Source organism: Denticeps clupeoides, chromosome 16, assembly GCF_900700375.1.
Source record: "Denticeps clupeoides chromosome 16, fDenClu1.1, whole genome shotgun sequence".
Classification (NCBI taxonomy): Eukaryota; Metazoa; Chordata; class Actinopteri; order Clupeiformes; family Denticipitidae; genus Denticeps; species Denticeps clupeoides.
In genome coordinates, this window is record NC_041722.1 from 6,025,867 (window position 1) to 6,043,643 (window position 17,777).

The window sequence follows — 17,777 nt, forward strand, 5'->3', positions numbered from 1 at the left end:
TTTTTCTGCGGGTAGATGAAACGTAGAGACACTCTGCTGGTTCCACACTTCCACAGAAGTTCCACGATGCCCCCCTCGTCTTGCACCATGTGTACATTTCACCAATTTCAGAACAGTCGTCTGGGCATTGTTCATCCTTGTAAGTAACACCTTGCTGTGGAGAGCAGTAGTCCCAACCTTGCTCAGTTGTGCACCAGTAGTAGTCTACTTCCCTGTCATAGTGACAATCATCCAGACATTCTTCATGGTATGTGCTGCTGTAGTAAATCATTTCTTTTGGCCTCGTAAAGCCACAGTAGCCCCAGGTCCCAGCAGTATTTAGCACCAGTAATACGACTAGCCATGGCGCCCACAGGGGTGACTGTTCTTGCAAGGGATATCTTTGTAATCATAGCCATTATCATTGGAGCAGTATTCCCCGTCACCTCTGGTTGTGGACCAGTAGTAATTGGAAGAGCCAATATGGCAGATGCTGGTGCTGAATTCCACTGCTGAAATAGTTGTTCCTCACAATCTTTGTCACATCCTCACACATCTCCCTTGAAGATCAGCGCCAGCCACGAAGATGGGCCACGGTGAGATGTAGACGGTGATGAGACGAAATACGGAGACAACTTTTTGAGACATTATTTCAATTTTGGTGGAAAATTGAATGAGATGGAATGAGAGTTCTGCTGCAGTTCTCTTCCTCTTTATTTATAGCTTGACAATGGACAACACCCTTTTCTCTCAACCCCCTTCTCTTTTTAAAGTATTGAAAAATAAAGAAGAAAAAATAAATGAATGTGCAGCAAAACTTTAAACTGAATATCATTCCCATTGCCAGCTGTTGTCTGCTGATATTTCTTTCTCTCTTAATAATAAATTCAAATTCTAATTTTTTTTGTCACGTACACAGTACGATATGCAGTGAAATGCTTGTGCGACTGCTATAGACCTCAATATAGCAAACGTATTATTCATATTGGGAGTCTGCTGAATTACTGCTCCTACCCTGCCACAGCCAGGGAATTCCCTGTGTAACAATTCGCCTGAACAAGGACTTGAACCCTGGACCCTCAGATTAAAAGTCTGATGCTCTACGAACTGAGCTATCCAGGCTCTTACAAAGATCTAGACGTCTATGTACATAGACGTGTGTATAGACGTCTAGTGGGATACTTTGGACTGTTCTAGTTCCTTTTGGAAGAAAGGAGTAGTAGCAGAGTCCTAGAAGCACATCCTGGGATCAGTGAGATGTCTTGAAGAGCTGTCTTGAGCTGTTGTTTGAAAATACTCAGTGACTGAGCTGTTCTGATCTCGAGGAAGTTCATTCCACCACCGAGGGGCCAAGACGGAGAAGAGTCTAGATGAATGTCTTCCTTTTACCTTCAGAGATGGAGGAACCAGGCGAGCAGTACTGGAGGCTCGAAGAATACGAGGTGCAGTGCGAGGTGTAATAAGGGATGTGAGGTAGGATGGTGCTACTCCATGTTTGGCTTTGTAGGCCAGCATCAGTATTTTGAATCTGATTTGCGCAGCTACTGGGAGTCAGTGGAGGGAACATAGCAGAGGGGCGGTGTGGGAGAATTTGGGAATCCCATCCTTTCTACATCATCTCTTGTCAGAGATGATTCTGGCACTTGTGGACTCCTGGATAAATTCTGCTGGTGGCAGGGCAGTGACCGTAACCTTGACCGTCTCACTCCTGTACTAAGATGCTGCCACAGGTTCTCCTGGAGCACCTCCACACTTGTGTTCAGTGAAGAGCTGGTGTTCTCCTTAACCAGGTGCTTAATATACCTTGCAGAGCTGTCCTCTGTACGTGAAAAATACAATTTAAATTTCCATTCGATCAGAGCAAAGTTGATACCTCCAAAATTAGTACTGACAAAGGTAAATTCGGGAGAAAAAAAAAGTCGAAACAGCGCCAAATCATCTTAGTGGTCAGAAATATATTACATCCGTACTGTTAAGGACTACCATTGAAAATGAATGGAAAAAGATAAGTTTAACAATCCACGCCAAAATTTGCCTGAACAGGGACTTGAACCCCGGACCCTCAGATTAAAAGCCTGATGCTCTGCCAACTGAGCTATTCAGGCTCTTAAAAGAAGTAAGTTAGTTCTTAAAAGAAGTAACTCGTAAGGAGTGAGTCACGTCTAGGTTTGGTTCAGAAAGATAAATGGGTGCCAGGGCCAAAGGACAACGTGGTAGAAAAATAATTTACTTATAGAAAAGAAATAACCAAAGAACAGTCACAACAGCAACTTCCCAAAAGTGGCAGGGTCCAATGTGTACACATCATAAACGGAAATGTGACTTTGTCAGATTATTGAACGAGTTATAATACGAGTTCCTCTAGCCTGTATATGGTTCTGCAGTGGATAGAAATGGTGATAGGTGTGAAGGGTGCCTTGATCGTTTAGAGAGCAGGAGCTCAGACGGTCTTATCCCGAATTTGTTCCCTTATTTCAGCATAAGCGGATAGGTAACCTCCCGTCTCTCATACTGTTCCCCAGACAATTTCACCCCTCGCTTAAAAAAGGAATTCGTGGCTTGAAAACGTGTGAAGTATTGCAGTTTCTCGTGATTGGATGTCAAAATGAGCTCAAAAGTATTTAGTTGCGTCACGCGAGACCCTGAAGAACCGGTGGGTTCATTTGATTTCTTTTAGGGAAAAACGCCAAGATGACTTCCTGTCTGCACCAAATATGGTGGTTGGTGACGTCATTTCCGTGAACGGCCGCTCACTTCTATTGGCATCTCTCCTCCTCGTCCCGCCTCTCTCCTGCTTATTATCATTTAAACCTACAGAAACGGCGCGTCCTGGGGAAATTTCATTGTGGGAATGGATAAAGGTGTCTGTAATCCTGCACCACGGCAAAATTTCGTAAAGAGAACAACTTCTAAAGTCTCTTTATCGACTATGCTAACACGTTAACGATCTTCTTCTTCTCCCGTCTGTTAACACAATTCTTCCCTTCAGCTGCACCACATGGACCCCTGCTGGTCGGGCATTTTAACAATCATGACATATATATATATATATTATTATACAATGAATTGTTAGTTTTCTGCTCTCTGAGCCGCTTCAGCGTGATCGCTACCAATCACATTGTTTCTGAGTTTTTATTCTTCAGTGTGAGTGGCTGAAAAAAAAGCGACATCATCCCTTTCAACTTTCTCTCTTCTCCCCTGCTCATCAGCCAGTTTAGTTCTCAGCATTTCCTTTTCTCTATTTAAGCAGCAAGTTTACAAGAAAGAACTCATCTCAAAATTACATGCTGTAACTACACAGCTTTTAAAATGAAGTAATGGATGAAGGCAATTGAGCGTATCAGGCGTGACAGGAAGAAAACTCCTCCGCAGGCCAACTCGACCTCAGTCCAGATGAATCTGGTTGAGACATTGTTGGAAAAGATCCACAGACTCGAGGGGTCAGTGGAGAAATAAATGGAACCTGAAGGCTTGTAATGAACATCTGAAGATGGCTCTTGATGTGGCACAAGACAAGCAAATTGCCATGCAGGTCATTCAGAATGAAGAACAGAAGACTGGAAGCAGAAAAGGATTGTGAACACCTGCGATGTGAGGAGCTTGAAAGAAAGCTGAGATACAGATCCGAGAAGCAGTAGAAAAGCGTTTCAGTGACGTGAACGAGATCTGTGACCAGATGCAAATGGTGAGACGTCTCCAAACGCAACTTCTCGAAGAGATGCTGGAGAAGGAGAAGAAGGAAAAGGAAATGTTGAGAACTAAACTGGCTGATGAGCAGGGGAGAAGAGAGAAAGTTGAAAGGGAGCTTGAAGCAGAAGAAGAAAGCAGGAAAGAGGCAGAGATGCTTCTCCTGGAGACTGAGACCTACTTCCAAAATCATCTGGAGAACAAAGAAAGGCACTTCCAAGAGACACTCCAGCAAATGATGATCTGAGATGAAAAAGACAAAAGACGAGATGAGAATCTTACAGGAGAAGAACTCAACAGAGAACTGAAAGCAAATATATACATTTTATACATATATACAGGGCAGTGGTGGCCTAAAAGCAGAGGACACAATTCGTTGTGTCACCATGTGCTGTGCTGCAGTGTTTTACAACGAAAATCACTTCACTATCATTTTTCACAAGTAGCTGTTTGCAAAGTCCACTTAATGCTCAATTTAAGTGGACGGCCAGTACGTTCAGGGTCATGTTCAAGGAGCCTGTTGAAATTTTACCCAATATCAGCTACACTGCCTGTGCAACTCTAAAGGTGCTCATGTATACTATATTAAGAGTAAAATTCTGTTGCTGGATAGATTTTCCTTAATTCATTTACAAATGCGCTGCATTTCAGGGGCCTGATTCACACTACGGCACAAGAGGTTTAAAGAAAGTGACGCACGAATCATCAACAGGGACCAAAACAACATTTTTCTTCTGCAGCTCACCTGGAAATAACAATGGTACGTCTGTCGAAGACGGACAAATCCCTGAAATAATCTTTTATACCTAAACAAAGAAGCTCCGGTTTTGATTGGGACGAGCGTACCTCATATTTAGGTATGGACAGAGACTGAGACTGAAGCCTGTTGCTGTCTGCTTCCTGCAGTGTGTGTGTACCAGCCTGGCATCTCAAGGAGAGTAATAAAACGTGTGCATCGTATACTACGTCACGTCTCATTCGTCTAATGACTGAGGGATTGAATTATGTCTTTTAATCAGTTGCATTTGTAACTTGCATTTGTGTGTTTTAAAATGTCGTTGTAATGGACGTTTGTACAAATGTTGAATGTTTGCATGTTAAGGCAACAAAGAAGGAAAATTTAGCCGTGTCTCAAGCTACAGGCACCTGCTTTTTCTTCTGATGTGCCATGTATGAAATAACTTCCTCGTAAAAAGACTTTGGCCGTGTCCCAGTGAAGGTGAGGTTTTACCTTGGGAGTTTTGTTTTCATTGATAAAATATGTAAACTGATGCATAAAATATGTTCTGCAAATGGGGTCCTTTAGTAAATGATGAAAAAGAAAGCTCTAAAAATATTGGCGCATGATCCTACCTATCAAACATGAAGCCACTCTGTCTGCCTTAGGTGTAAAGAAATAGAAGAGGTCTTGTGTATATTTGAATATATTACATGACCAGACCTTTCGGGCAGCAGCAGATGATCTGACTGGCTGGAGCAGCATCTAATAAACAAGCCACTGAAGTAGGATTGGATTGTCAGTTCCTACTTAAATACTGCTCACATCTGCAGTACCGTATTACACCGGTACGTCAGCGAGTCTCAACATCCTGAAATATTAGAAATGGTATCAAGTATTACCTGTCTGGCACGACACTGTTTTTGCTTAACATTTTACATGGGAACTGTGTATTGGATTGATGAATGCCATTATTTTACAAAAAAACATTCAGTTCAAAAACTCTGGGTCACTAAAATAGGATGTGTAAAATTATCAACTAATACCTTCCTGGCCCAAAACTGTAAAATTGAACTGGGAACTTTGCCCCTGTGCACATAGATTTATGATGAATATGGATATTTCAATGTAAAATAACTAGTATTGCAGCCTGCAGTGGAACAGACCATTTGAATAAGGAGATGTGAATAAGAAGCCAACTTCTTAATTCTATACCATCAAGCAGGCCACGGTTCATCTCACAAATATAAATGTGAAACTGTTATTCATATTGGGAGTCTGCTGCGTTACTGCTCCTACCCTGTTTGTGCACTTTGTGTGGCATCCAGCTCGGGCCAAAAAGCTCCTGCCACAGCCAGGGAATTCCCCGCATAACCTGGTTGTGATGAATCAGATGTGGCCGGTTCCTGTGAATTCGCTGGCAGATGGGTAGCTGGTTCAGCTGGATGGGCAAATCCAGGGTCTCTAGCACGTTTTCTTTCCTGAATTCTATTTGTAATTGTCTGTTGAAGATCTTGACTATACATCACTTACCATGAGATGACATCTTTCAAAAGGCTTTAGCTGTACATGTAGCTGCTACGTGAACAGTAACAACAAGACAACATAATTCTGCTCGTATGATGTTTGTATCCTTACAAACTCGTGTTTGGGACCCATTGTCCATTTCACTCGTGAGCTGAGCAGATCCATGTTTTTAAAACGTTTTAAGAAGAGGAGCAGCTTATAGGACTGAACCGCCCTCTTGTCAGTATTTCATGCACAAAACTGTAGCACATTTTCTTTCCTGATAATACAGCGTTTAGCGAACACCCTTGTCCAGAGCGACTGGGGCAGTGGTGGCCTAGCGATTAAGGAAGCGGCCCTGTAATCAGAAGGTTGTCGGTTCAAATCCCAGTCCACCAAGGTGCCGTCCCCATACACTGCTCCCCAGGTGCCTGTCATGGCTGCCCACTGCTCACTCAGGGTGATGGGTTAAATGCAGAGGACAAATTTCACTGTGTGCACCCTGTGCTGTGCTGCTGTGTATCACATGTGACAATCAATTCACTTTCAATTACAACAGGGACAGTGTGTGCCACACCCGGACACCTTTGCCATCAGTGGACATTTGCAGACATGTTGGGACTGCAGCCCATTCCAAAACCAAACATGGTGATAGATTACTAGTGCTAATGGCTTGTAATCAAAGCATTCTGAATGGTGAACTAGTGTCTTGTGACATTACAACCACAAACTTAAGTGAAGTGAAGTGACTGTCATCCTGAAACACTGCAGCACAGGACACAGTGACACAACAAAATGTGTCCTCGGCTTTTAACCATCACCCTTGGAAGCAGTGTGTGAGGACTTTGCTCAGTGGCACCTCAGTGGCACCTTGGCAGGTTTGGATTCGAACCAGCAACCTACTGATTTCAGGGCTGCTTCCTTAACCTCTAGGCCACCACTGTCCACTGTCCCAATAATATTAAGTCACTTACATTTTTGATGAAATAGTGACTGTTTTTATCTATTTTAGCAACGAAAATAGATCCAATGAATCCAAACAAAGATCGCAATTTTCCTTTTTCAGTTTTTTTTCCTCCCATCCTGTAGCCTACTTGCGCTCCCCCGGTTGAGAACCACTGTACTATATGAAAGGAACTGAACAATTGAATGACCAGGGAAATTACTTAGCAGAAGTGTTCACAATAGATATTAATATCTTTACATATATTCACATAATACATATCAGTCAGCATTTAATGCTGATTACAAGTAATATTCATCTTGTCTTGGTCTCCAGGCTGGCTTTCCAATCAAGGTGGATTTCAGCTCATTTCTCCAGGCCCTGACCTGTGACCAGGCCCCCACCCTGTCATGGAGGAAGCTATCCAGTGCATCCGTGCTGAGGGCGTGAAAGCAGCTCTTCTCACAAACAACTTTCTGTTGCCAAGTGGAGCCTCTTTCCTGCCTGTGAACAGCTCACACTTTCATGTGGTGGGTAAATGAGAGATTTCTACTTTTTCCTAATTTACACAGTATTAGGCAATTCTCTGGAAAATGAAACTAAAAAGATGGTAAAAAGAAATTCTGTAATATTTGCTCTTTTGCTTGTCTTAATGTTTAAGATGGATACTCAGATAATGTGGAACATCTTAATTACAAAGAATTTGAAAAACCGAAGGTTTTAAAGACATTTAAAACATGGTTATCTATCGCAATCTAAAATATTTACTAATTTCAATGGAATTCAAAGCAAATTTTTACCATAACCCAAACATTCAAAGTTCAGTTTATATATGTTGTACTGAAAAGTGCATCAGACTAAATATATTCATACAAAGCACTATGACTATGGATGTTGTAGGGCTGTCATGTTTGACACGTCTCTGCAACATTGCGTGGACATTGGGGGCAGTCCCTGTGGAGTGGCAGACTGGGGTGGTGGTCCCCATTTTTTAAGAAGGGGGACCAGAGGGTGTGTTCCAACTATAGGGGGATCACACTCCTCAGCCTCCCTGGAAAGATCTACTCCAAGGTACTGGAGAGGAGGGTCCGGTCGATAGTTGAACCTCAGATTTAGGAGGAGCATTGTGGTTGTCGTCCTGGCCGTGGAACTGTGGACCAGCTCTCCACCCGTCAACTCCATATCATCTGGATCATCTAATTAAATCATCTAATTAAAAATAAAAAGACAGACACATACCTGCATCAGATGAGGCATCTGAAGCAAATGAAGGAATCTTCACAAGCTGAGCTTTTTTCTGCTTGGGGGGTTCACAGTGACTCAAAAGAGAAAAAGAAGCATGAACTATTATATAAAAAGCCAATACAATAAGATAGCAGACAGCATGAGGATAACAGCTTATTAAAGCGTTTAGAAAGTGTACCTGTTCATGTTTATGGACAAATTAGTCACAGGGGACATCACGTCCGCGGGTCCAGCGGGGGAGAAGAACAGAGTCTTCACCCACGGGGAGCCAAAGGACACCAAATCCGACAGCGAGACCTCAGGGAATCCAAGTCTTCGGCCAGGCTGGAGATGATGGCTGTCTGGGCTGAAGTCCATATTCAATCTCCCGCTATACGCAGTGTCTCCAAAAAATGGGATTAATCCGTGGCACTTCAACGACACAAAAGACACTCGCAGTTTGTGGCAGGGCATCCAGGCAGCACCAAGCAGCTGTACGGGGGATGCCACACTCCCCGAGGAGCTGAACAACTGAACAACACGCACACGACGAAAGCCATGCCTCCCATCACCGACCAGACCATCACTCTGCCTGCAGCCGATGTGAGGAGAACCCTCGCCAAGGTTGACCCACGAAAAGCTGCAGGTCCAGACAACATTCCTGGTCGTGTGCTGAGACTGCGCTGATCAGCTAGCCGAGGTGTTCACAGACATCTTCAACACTTCGCTGAGCCAGATGATCGTCCCAGCGTGCTTCAAGTCCACCACCATCATCCCAGTGCCGAAGAAATCTTCAGTTTCCTGCCTGAATGACTACCGACCCATCGCTCTGACCCCCATCACCATGAAGTGCTTTGAGAGACTTGTCATGGCACAGGTGAAAAGCAACCTCCCTCACTCACTGGACTCTCTGCAGTTCGCTTATCGCACAAACAGGTCAACTGAGGACGCGATAGCCACTGCACTTCACCTTTCCTTCTCACACCTGGACAATAAAGACTCTTATGTTAGATTGCTGTTCATAGACTTTAGTTCACCATTTAACACCATCATCCCCCGGAGACTGTGTGTGAAACTGAGCGAGCTGGGACTGAGTACCTCACTCTGTAATTGGATACTGGATTTCCTGTCAGAGAGACCTCAGTCCGTCCGAATCGGCGAGAACGTTTCCAGCACCATCAAGCTGAGTACCGGAGCTCCTCAGGGCTGCGTTCTCAGTCCACTTCTGTTAACACTCCTGACTCACGACTGCACCGCCCTGCACAGCTCGAACCACATCATCAAATTCGCAGACGACACGACCGTGGTGGGGCTCATCAGCAACAACGATGAGTAGGCTTACAGAGATGAGGTACAGCAGCTGGCTGCCTGGTGCAGTGAGAACGACCTGTCGCTGAATGTGGACAAAACAAAGGAAATGATCGTCGACTTCAGGAGAACTCGCCCCACCCAAACCCCACTCAGCATCCACGGCTCCACGGTTGAGACTGTAAAAGACACCAAGTTCCTGGGAGTCCACATCTCAGACGATCTCACCTGGACCACCAACATCACCTCCATTGCCAAAAAGGCCCAGCAGCGTCTCCACTTTCTGAGAGCGAGAGAGAGAGAGTTATGAGAGATTTATAAGAGTGACGAGAGAAGGAGAGGTGAGAGGATTGAGCCAGCTAGGAAGAGGAGGATTATCTAACATCATTTCAGGTGCATTATGTTTGCTTTTCAAGAACTGGATTTGTCACTGTTTCTTATTTTATTCAAAGGTGAGGTGTTCCAAGGAGTTGAGGTACAATAACAACACCTCATCCATGCTAGGGCATTATCGTGCCTTGCATGAGAATAAGGAGGAAACTGAAGCTTCACCTACACAAGGTAAGTAATTACAATATTACAAATGCACAATTTGTCCATGTTGACTTTTGTTTATTGTGCAAAAAGACAACCAACAGACACTTATTCTCAGCCACCAGGAAACAAGAGCTGGATAAAGCCCTTGTCTCCATGATAGTGAAGGATACACAGCCCTTCAGTATTGTAGATGATATTGGATTGAGGACAGTTGTTTCCAAACTGGATCCCTATTATGTTCTCCCTACAAGGCCGGTATGTATGGGTGCATGCCTTAAAGACATGAGTACTTTATTGTACGGCTCACAATTCAGCACTATATATTTGTTTCCTTTAGGCTCTGAAGGCCATGGTGGAGGCCGAGTATGAGTCAGGTGAGGAGAAGGCTAAGGCTAAAAGGTGGCTGCTGTTAGCCTTACGTCTGAAATGTGGACATTCATCAACATGGATGCCTACCTGGCTGTAACATGCCATTTTGTGGGTGAGAAAACCACGCTCAGTGCTGTCGGGAGTGCAGGCATTCCCCAAATCACACAGTGCAGAAAATATTGCTTGTGTGAAAGCTTCCCTGATGGAGGAATGGGGAATCACTAATAAGGTGACATGTATGGTTACTGATGGTGCTCCCCATTGTGGTTGCCTGTGTGAGAGAGCTGAAGCCGGAGCATCATATTTGCATTGCACACACGCATAATATGATTGTGAAGATGGCTCTTGACCAACACCCTGTGCTCATTGGCATCCGGGCCAAAGCAAGGAAGATGGTTGGCTACTTTAGAAGCAGCACCACTGCTAAGGTATGCTCTTTCCCTTTATTCCAATTTATAAGAATGCTAATAGTTTGTGTGTGTTCCTACTGCAGTGATTTATTGGCCTACTCATCTGTATCTTTACAGGAGAAGCTTACACAAGTGCAGCTTCATCTGGGATAGAGGAAATTAAGTTAATGCAAGAAGTGGAGACCAGATGGAACACAAACTCATTGTTTTATGAGCAATAAATGAACAAGACAAGGTTCTAAAAGCCCCATATCTCCAGGGGGAGCGGTTGGTAAATGTTCCCACTCAGAATAAGCTCGGGAATGTGAGTTGCTCTCTCTCACACACACACCTCAAGGGCACAATTTGAAAAGACTGAGGGGATGTAAAAGACAACTGTTCCATTAGGCTATAAACACACTTTGTATTAACTTTTAAAATAGAGAAACTGAAATGACATAAGATGCTCAGAAGTATTTTATTCTCCTTCTTTCACATTACATTACATTACACATTACATATTACATGCAGTCCTGCAGTGTTGCTACAGATTCCCACCCCCCACACATCTAGCAATGGGTGGTAGTAGCCTAGTGGGTAACACACTCAAGTATGAACCAGAAGACTCAGGTTCAAATCCCACTTTCTACCATTGTGTCCCTGAGCAAGACACTTAACCCTAAGTTGCTCCAGGGGGGGACTGTCCCTGTAAATACTGATTGTAAGTCGCTCTGGTTAAGGGCGTCTGATAAATGCTGTAAATGTAAATGTAAATATAAATGTAGCAATAAAGGGTATATAGGGTATATATAAAAACAATATAGGTCACAAAACAATATAGGTTTTGCGAGGAAAAACTATATACAGAATTTTTTAAAAACTATATACAGAATTTTTTAAAAACAATATACAGAATTTTTTAAAAAGCACTGAGGCACCATCCAAATCTATTTTCAATTGAAGTGCTTCTGTAACAAAACAAACAAAAAAGCTTAGAAGGCAGAAAGCTTAGAAGGCTGCTCCCCAGCCCAGGTCTGGCTCTTCTGATGGAATTTGTGAAGGTCCTGCTCATCCCAATCAAATGCGGAAAAGCCCACGTCGCCGACAGCGAATCACAGGCTACAGTCCAGGAGGACAAAGATGTAGAGTCAGAATCTACAGAGGAGTCCATTATGGGGAGGGATTGATGATCTGTACTTACAGAGTAGTTATATATTACTTACAGTTTGGGAGGGTCTGACTTCATGCACCATTGGGATGTAAGTATCAGCTGAGATCCTCATCCTCTTTTCTCTGACAGGTGGCCTCTCATCTGGTGGCGCCCTTCTTTTTAATTGAGACCGTCCCTCTAGACTGGGCGTTGAGGGAGAGCGGAAAAGCCCATGTGGTTCAGAGCGAATCACAGACTACAGTCCAGGAGGACAAAGATGTAGAGTCAGAATCTACAGAGGATTCAAACGAATCAAACAGTAAAGAATCAAATCGTGTCTCACCGATCCAGGACCTTCAGCTGGTTCATCAGTCACTACTGGAGCAGTAAGGACACTGGCCATTCCCACTGGAACGTTGGAGTCAATCTAAAGAATTAAATGTCATTTTAAGGATTACACAGAACTGTTTTAGTATGAAACATTAAACTGTCATGGTAGCAAACACTGACATATAAACAATAACAGCTATGAATAAAATGATAGTGAACTCTTTGATATTTGAAACTGAAAATAAACAAATAAATAGATAGATCTGTTGTTACAGAGTAGAGTTATATATTACTTACAGTTTGGGAGGGTCTGACTTCATGCACCAATGGGATGTATGTATCAGCTGACATCCTCCTGCTCTTTTCACTGACAGGTGGACTCTCATCTGGTGGCGCCCTTCTTTTTAATTGAGACCGTCCCTGAATACTGGACATTGAGGGAATCTTCAGCTTGGGGGGTTCACATTGACTGTAAAGAGAAAAAGAAGCATTAACTATTATATGAAAAGCCAATATTATAAATAGCAGACAACACGAGGATAACGGCTTATTAAAGAGTTTAGAAACTGTACCTTCCGAGACCTGCCAGGTTGTTCATTTTTATGCACGATTTAGTCACGGGGGACAGCACGTCCCCGGGACCAGCGGGGGAGAAGAACAGAGTCTTCACAATTGGGGAGCCCGTGGACACCAAATCCGGCAGCGAGACCTGAGCAAGTCCTCGGCCAGGCTGGGGGTGAAGGCTGTCCGGGCTGAAGTCCATATTTGCCCGCTATGCGCAGTGTCCCCAAAAAACGGGATTAATCGGTGACAAACTCCTGTGAATTTGCAAATCGCACTGGCGACGAACACGGACACGGAGTAAGCACGCTAACGGTCCCGATTGCAAAGCAGTTGAAAATTTTCAAATTAATAATTAAAAAGACATCTTCATTTGTCTTCCTCCTTCCTTCGGCTGTCAGAAAGCTGCCGCCAAACGCGCACTCTCTCTGACCCTCGGGATCCACTGTGGGGGAGAAAAACTCGAGTCTGTATGTCAGCCAGATTGTATCTATGTGCAAACCAGAAGCATCAAACCTCTGACCAATAGCAGACACTGTTATTATGTTCTCAACCAATCACAACCGTGATTGAAGGGGCGGACGGATGACATACAGAACCGACATCCAATCAGAAGCGGGTCGGTGATAGCTGGTGCGAGCCATTATCCAATCAAATCGTGACCTGGAGCTGAAGGGTGGGTGCAGAATAATCCGCGTAAAAAAAATGAGCAGATTTTCCCGCGGAACGTTTCAAGCTGCGACTGGACCACCCCCGACGAAAGCCCGTCAGCCAATAGAAGAGCGAGTTTTTGTTGCGGAAACGTGCCATTTAAACACGACACGCGGTCTTTTAAGATTCGCTATACATTACGTTTAATTTCACAATGGCTAATTCACACATTTTGATTTTGTGCAGGGTACAGTTAGAATAATCGTTTTTTAAATATACATACAGGCAAATGATTTCCAATTTTTGATTCATGATAAAAAACTGAGTAATCAAAAATCATGTGGAATTTTTTTATGACCTACCAATATGTATCTGCATACTAACCTGTTTGTGTGTCTTCTGTTTATCAGAGTGTTGAGTACATGAGTATCTTATTTTAAACAGAAAATCTGCCCACCGGGTTTCACTGATCACACCCTCCATCTGGATATATATACGATATATACACACACACACACACACACACACACACACACACACACACACACACACACACACACACACACAGCATGTTCTATTCCTGACAAGTTAGGCCTTATCGGGGCACTTAGTTTTGTAACTCAAAATCTATAGAAACCGAATGAGGAATGCCAAGTCTGCCAAGTAAAGTAAAGAAAAGAAAAGAACGTTTTAACTCCATCTCGGCCGCAGACAACGTCAGAGACGGGGAGGTGACAGCGCGTCAGGGGGGTGGGGACAGCTGGCCGCGTCGTCACCCCGCTCCTTCACTCCTCCGACGCGCTGCTCCTGCGCTGCTGCACGGACCGAATCGCCTACAACGAACCTGGATTCATTACACGTGCCGAGATGCAGATCTCTTATTCAGGAAACGCTGCCGACTGAAGACTGGACCCCAGTAGGTTATTGTTTCTTTCCCTATAAAATGATATGAAGATGCTCCTTCTCCTACTTTCTCTCTCCTATGTCTTGTTGGCTGGGTAGAATTAGCTGCCAGTCCTGCCAGTTTGTTTCTGAATTTTATCATTTAATGGCTCAATTCTGCTTGCAAGATGTTGGTGTGTAAATATGGGCTGCAGTGTGAATGTCACAGCCTTCTCTTAACTAGGCTGCACAACGACAACAACACAAATAATATTAATAACTCATAAATGGAAATGGAAGGTGAATAATTTGAGGAACACTGAGTATAAAATTGAAATGCACTTATGACGACTGCTGAGTGAGTTTTTGACATTTGCTTGCGTTGTGTTCAGGTGTATTCAGTGGGATCCAGATGATCATGGCGATCCTCAGGTATGACGGGAACTTTTACATAACTGGAGTTTTTACATAACTAACAGGTACCTGGAAGTAAAAGAACTGGTGCTCTGTGTGACTCACACATGCAGCGCGATCGGGGATGGCTCCATAATCATCTACGCATCTTTCCAGAACCTCCCGCAAACGGCTGAGGTGCGTGTGTGGACGTTTGAGGTGATGTTATTTATGAGACCATGTGCTGCATTGTTCTGAAACAGTAAGGAACATGATCTGTGGGACCCATTTGCCATTAGTCGAAAATGAGGGGTTTCCTGCGGTGTTGTCTTTGACTCTGTGTATTATTAGGAGTGCGTTGTTTCACTGCTGCCTACCACTCACCGCTCTCTCTCTCCCTTTTTCTGTTTAGGTGTAGATTCGTTTCTGCGGAGTGCAGTCGACCTGCTGTTGGCTCTCAGTTGGCTGATTGGGGCTCTGCTGTACACAGAGGCCTGTGACAGACGGAACATCTGCTACATCCTGCACGCTGTGGAACACGTAACAAACACGTAAAGTGAATACACACATCATATACACCCACACAGGGCCTGGCGGGCAAGGAAGCGGAAGGTTGGAAGGTTGTCCGGTTCGAATCCCGAGCCGCCAAGGTGCTGCTGAGGTGCCACTGAGCAAAGCACAGTCCCCACACGCTGCTCCCCACATGCCTGTCATGGCTGCCCACTGCTCACAGGGTGATGGTTAAAAGCAGAGGACACGTTTTGTTGAGTCACCGTGTGCTGTGCTGCAGTGTTTCACAATGACAATCACTTCACTTTCACTTGCTGCAATGAACAATCCATACGTTCTGCATATTGCACATTATTTACAAGAAACATGCATGTCATACCAATTGCATATCTGCTGACTGACAGTGTGTAGAATTATCTATGCAGCGAATCTGTGGGTGCCAACAATACAGAAAAAGGATGAATTGTAATGTGTGGGGATTAAAAATAAGGGAGAAAACGACATTGTACTCTTGTAGGTTAGGGAAGCAGGGTTTCTTTCCTTGATTCTTGCGATCCTGAAACACAAATCAATGATCACAAGCTCAGTTTTATCCACAATTCATTCTTGTTGGAACATGCTGCTGAGTCCAGGCTCTAGCATCCGTTTCCCATTTAGACACATGCATCCGAACGTAAAAGCAAGCAGCTACAGATTTGCAGCCATTGTTGGTACTTTCCCTTTGTTACGTGATATGTAAGTGAACCAGTGGGTGTTTTTGTGCCTGTTTATAAGAAATTATATTTTTGTTTTTTGGAAGGAGGTTTCCTTCGTTTTTTTTTTTTTGCATTCGTAGTATGTGACATTAGTCGAAAATGAGGGGTTTCCTGCGGCGTTGTCTTTCAAACAAATGAGCGCCGTTTTCTAAAGTCTATGAGTGCAGCACACAAATAAACTAAATTGACATACAGCAGTAAAATTTCAAAACGTGGTGTTTTTATATTTGTAACGTTTGAGTAACATCAGATGGTACAATTTACCATCACCTCACGTTCGAAAATGTGACACTGATTTCATATGACAGTTCAACAAACAAGTTAATTATAATAATAATACATTTTAAATGAAATAATTACTGTTTTGGTCTATTTTAGCAGCGAAAATAGATCTGATGAATCAGTTTTCATTTTTTTTCCTCCTCCCTACAGCATGTCATCTAAATGTTCCCTCTGTCACAACCATGGTGGCATGACGAGGCAGTTGAACGGAGACGATGACGAAACTGGACAAGGAAGAAGGACGCAATCACGAAACCAGGGATTAATGGGTGAAGAACAGGACAGGGGAGACATCCGAGATGTTGGTGAACATGTAACATATCGCAGACCTGACGGCGAACAGAAACAAACAGGGCAGCTTTATACATTCGACACAGTTGAAAACGATTAGGGAACGATTCGAGTAACCCCTTTCAGACCAGATCATGACACCCTCTGAGTTTGCCCCTTGCAGTTCTGTGCTCAGGATTGTGATAGAGGCCATAAAAAATTTGGTCCTGAGTATGTCTAGTTTCATATTGTAAATGCTAGATGTGACATTGAATATGCCCATCAATGGGAGAGAATAATAAACAGAGCTGCATGAATGAATGTCTATCAGGCTCAAGGTGGCATACAGGATTAAAGAACCATAAATCGACAAATTTGAGAAGCAATTCTTATTGTCTTGGTTTGTTACAAATGTCAGACATGTATTTTGCAACCAAACTGCAAAAAAAATTGATAGATCTATACTTTCATGTTCAATATGTAATGTGCATTTATTTTTTTTTTTTTTTATTGGAAATAAACTTAAACTACAATTCTACTACATGCAAAACAATGCAAATACAAACTCCACAAAAAGGCTAGCAATATTAGTTGAAAGACCCTGGCAATCTCCAAGATACATTTACACTCATAAATTTATAATTATGCTGTTACAGGCATTTGTATAGATCTTTAGAGAACTATAGACAATGAACTGTACACAATACTAAATGCGACATCTAGTGTTTATATCTATGGTTCACGCTTAGCACATTGCATGTGTAAAATAGCATAGTTCATAAATAATTTGTCATTTAAAGTATTGCTAGAGCAATACCCTCTCCAGACTACCTGATTTATAAATTAAGCACTGGCCATGTCTTACAGTGTGTTTTTTCTCTACTTTATCCATACTTTAAATTAGTATTCAAGTTTTGTCAACATGTGAACACTGAAAACTGTTTATATCATAAATTAGAGAACAGAAAACTGCTGACAGTTTGTCAAAGTTTAGAACACAGATTTAAAATATGCTGACAAGAGCTTTGAATTGATGAAGTGTGAGTGAAACAGATTCATAAACAGAAGTGTGAGGAAAAGTGTGGGTCTGACAGTCTTATCTCTGAAGGAATGTGTGAGATCGTGTTCTGTGCTGGCACCAACAGACACAAAGATAAACATCAGTGCTTCACTGACTATATATACATGTCACTGTGTTCAGACCTTTGGAGATTCTTATAGCGAGTCTTCCCATGCGCGCATGTAAATAAAACCTGACTAAATTCATTTAAATGTTTCTCATTGTGGCTCCTCAGACGCTCAGTGATGGAAAGAATTTCCATGACAGAAGCAT

The 17,777-nt window shown here is 43.1% G+C and overlaps 1 protein-coding gene, 1 long non-coding RNA gene and 2 other non-coding genes across 5 annotated transcripts; 1 reads left to right on the plus strand and 3 right to left on the minus strand.

Annotated features, from left to right (window-relative positions):
- Nucleotides 1–1,028: 1,028 nt before the first annotated feature.
- trnak-uuu (transfer RNA lysine (anticodon UUU)) lies at nt 1,029–1,101 on the minus strand. Its single transcript has one exon. It is a non-coding gene; the product is annotated as a tRNA-Lys (tRNA).
- Nucleotides 1,102–2,011: 910 nt separating this feature from the next.
- trnak-uuu (transfer RNA lysine (anticodon UUU)) lies at nt 2,012–2,084 on the minus strand. The gene has a single exon. It is a non-coding gene; the product is annotated as a tRNA-Lys (tRNA).
- A 9,325-nt stretch (nt 2,085–11,409) lies between these two features.
- LOC114766317 (uncharacterized) lies at nt 11,410–13,169 on the minus strand. The gene is made up of 5 exons (XM_028957018.1): nt 12,713–13,169; nt 12,438–12,609; nt 12,154–12,237; nt 11,884–12,066; nt 11,410–11,779 (listed from the first exon to the last, which is right to left on the minus strand). Exons 1-5 carry the CDS (start codon nt 12,901–12,903, stop codon nt 11,738–11,740), a joined length of 672 nt encoding a protein of 223 aa, XP_028812851.1. The 5' UTR covers nt 12,904–13,169; the 3' UTR covers nt 11,410–11,737.
- Nucleotides 13,170–14,143: 974 nt separating this feature from the next.
- LOC114766219 (uncharacterized) lies at nt 14,144–17,526 on the plus strand. 2 transcript variants are annotated; one of them, XR_003742756.1, is made up of 5 exons: nt 14,144–14,268; nt 14,627–14,666; nt 14,762–14,825; nt 15,040–15,183; nt 16,325–17,526. It is a non-coding gene; the product is annotated as an uncharacterized LOC114766219 (long non-coding RNA). The 2 variants fall into 2 exon arrangements; XR_003742757.1 differs by having other exon boundaries at nt 15,040–15,178.
- The last annotated feature ends 251 nt before the right edge of the window (nt 17,527–17,777 follow it).

Excerpts from the sequence above, each read along its gene's own strand:
- LOC114766317 (XM_028957018.1), bottom strand. The coding sequence starts at position 12,903 with ATGGACTTCAGCCCGGACAGCCTTCACCCCCAGCCTGGCCGAGGACTT. Across the intron at positions 12,238-12,437 it reads AAGTCAGACCCTCCCAAACT|ATTGACTCCAACGTTCCAGT; the intron begins GTAAGTAATATA and ends TTAATTCTTTAG. Across the intron at positions 12,067-12,153 it reads CAGCTGAAGGTCCTGGATCG|TCTGTGATTCGCTCTGAACC; the intron begins GTGAGACACGAT and ends CCTGGACTGTAG.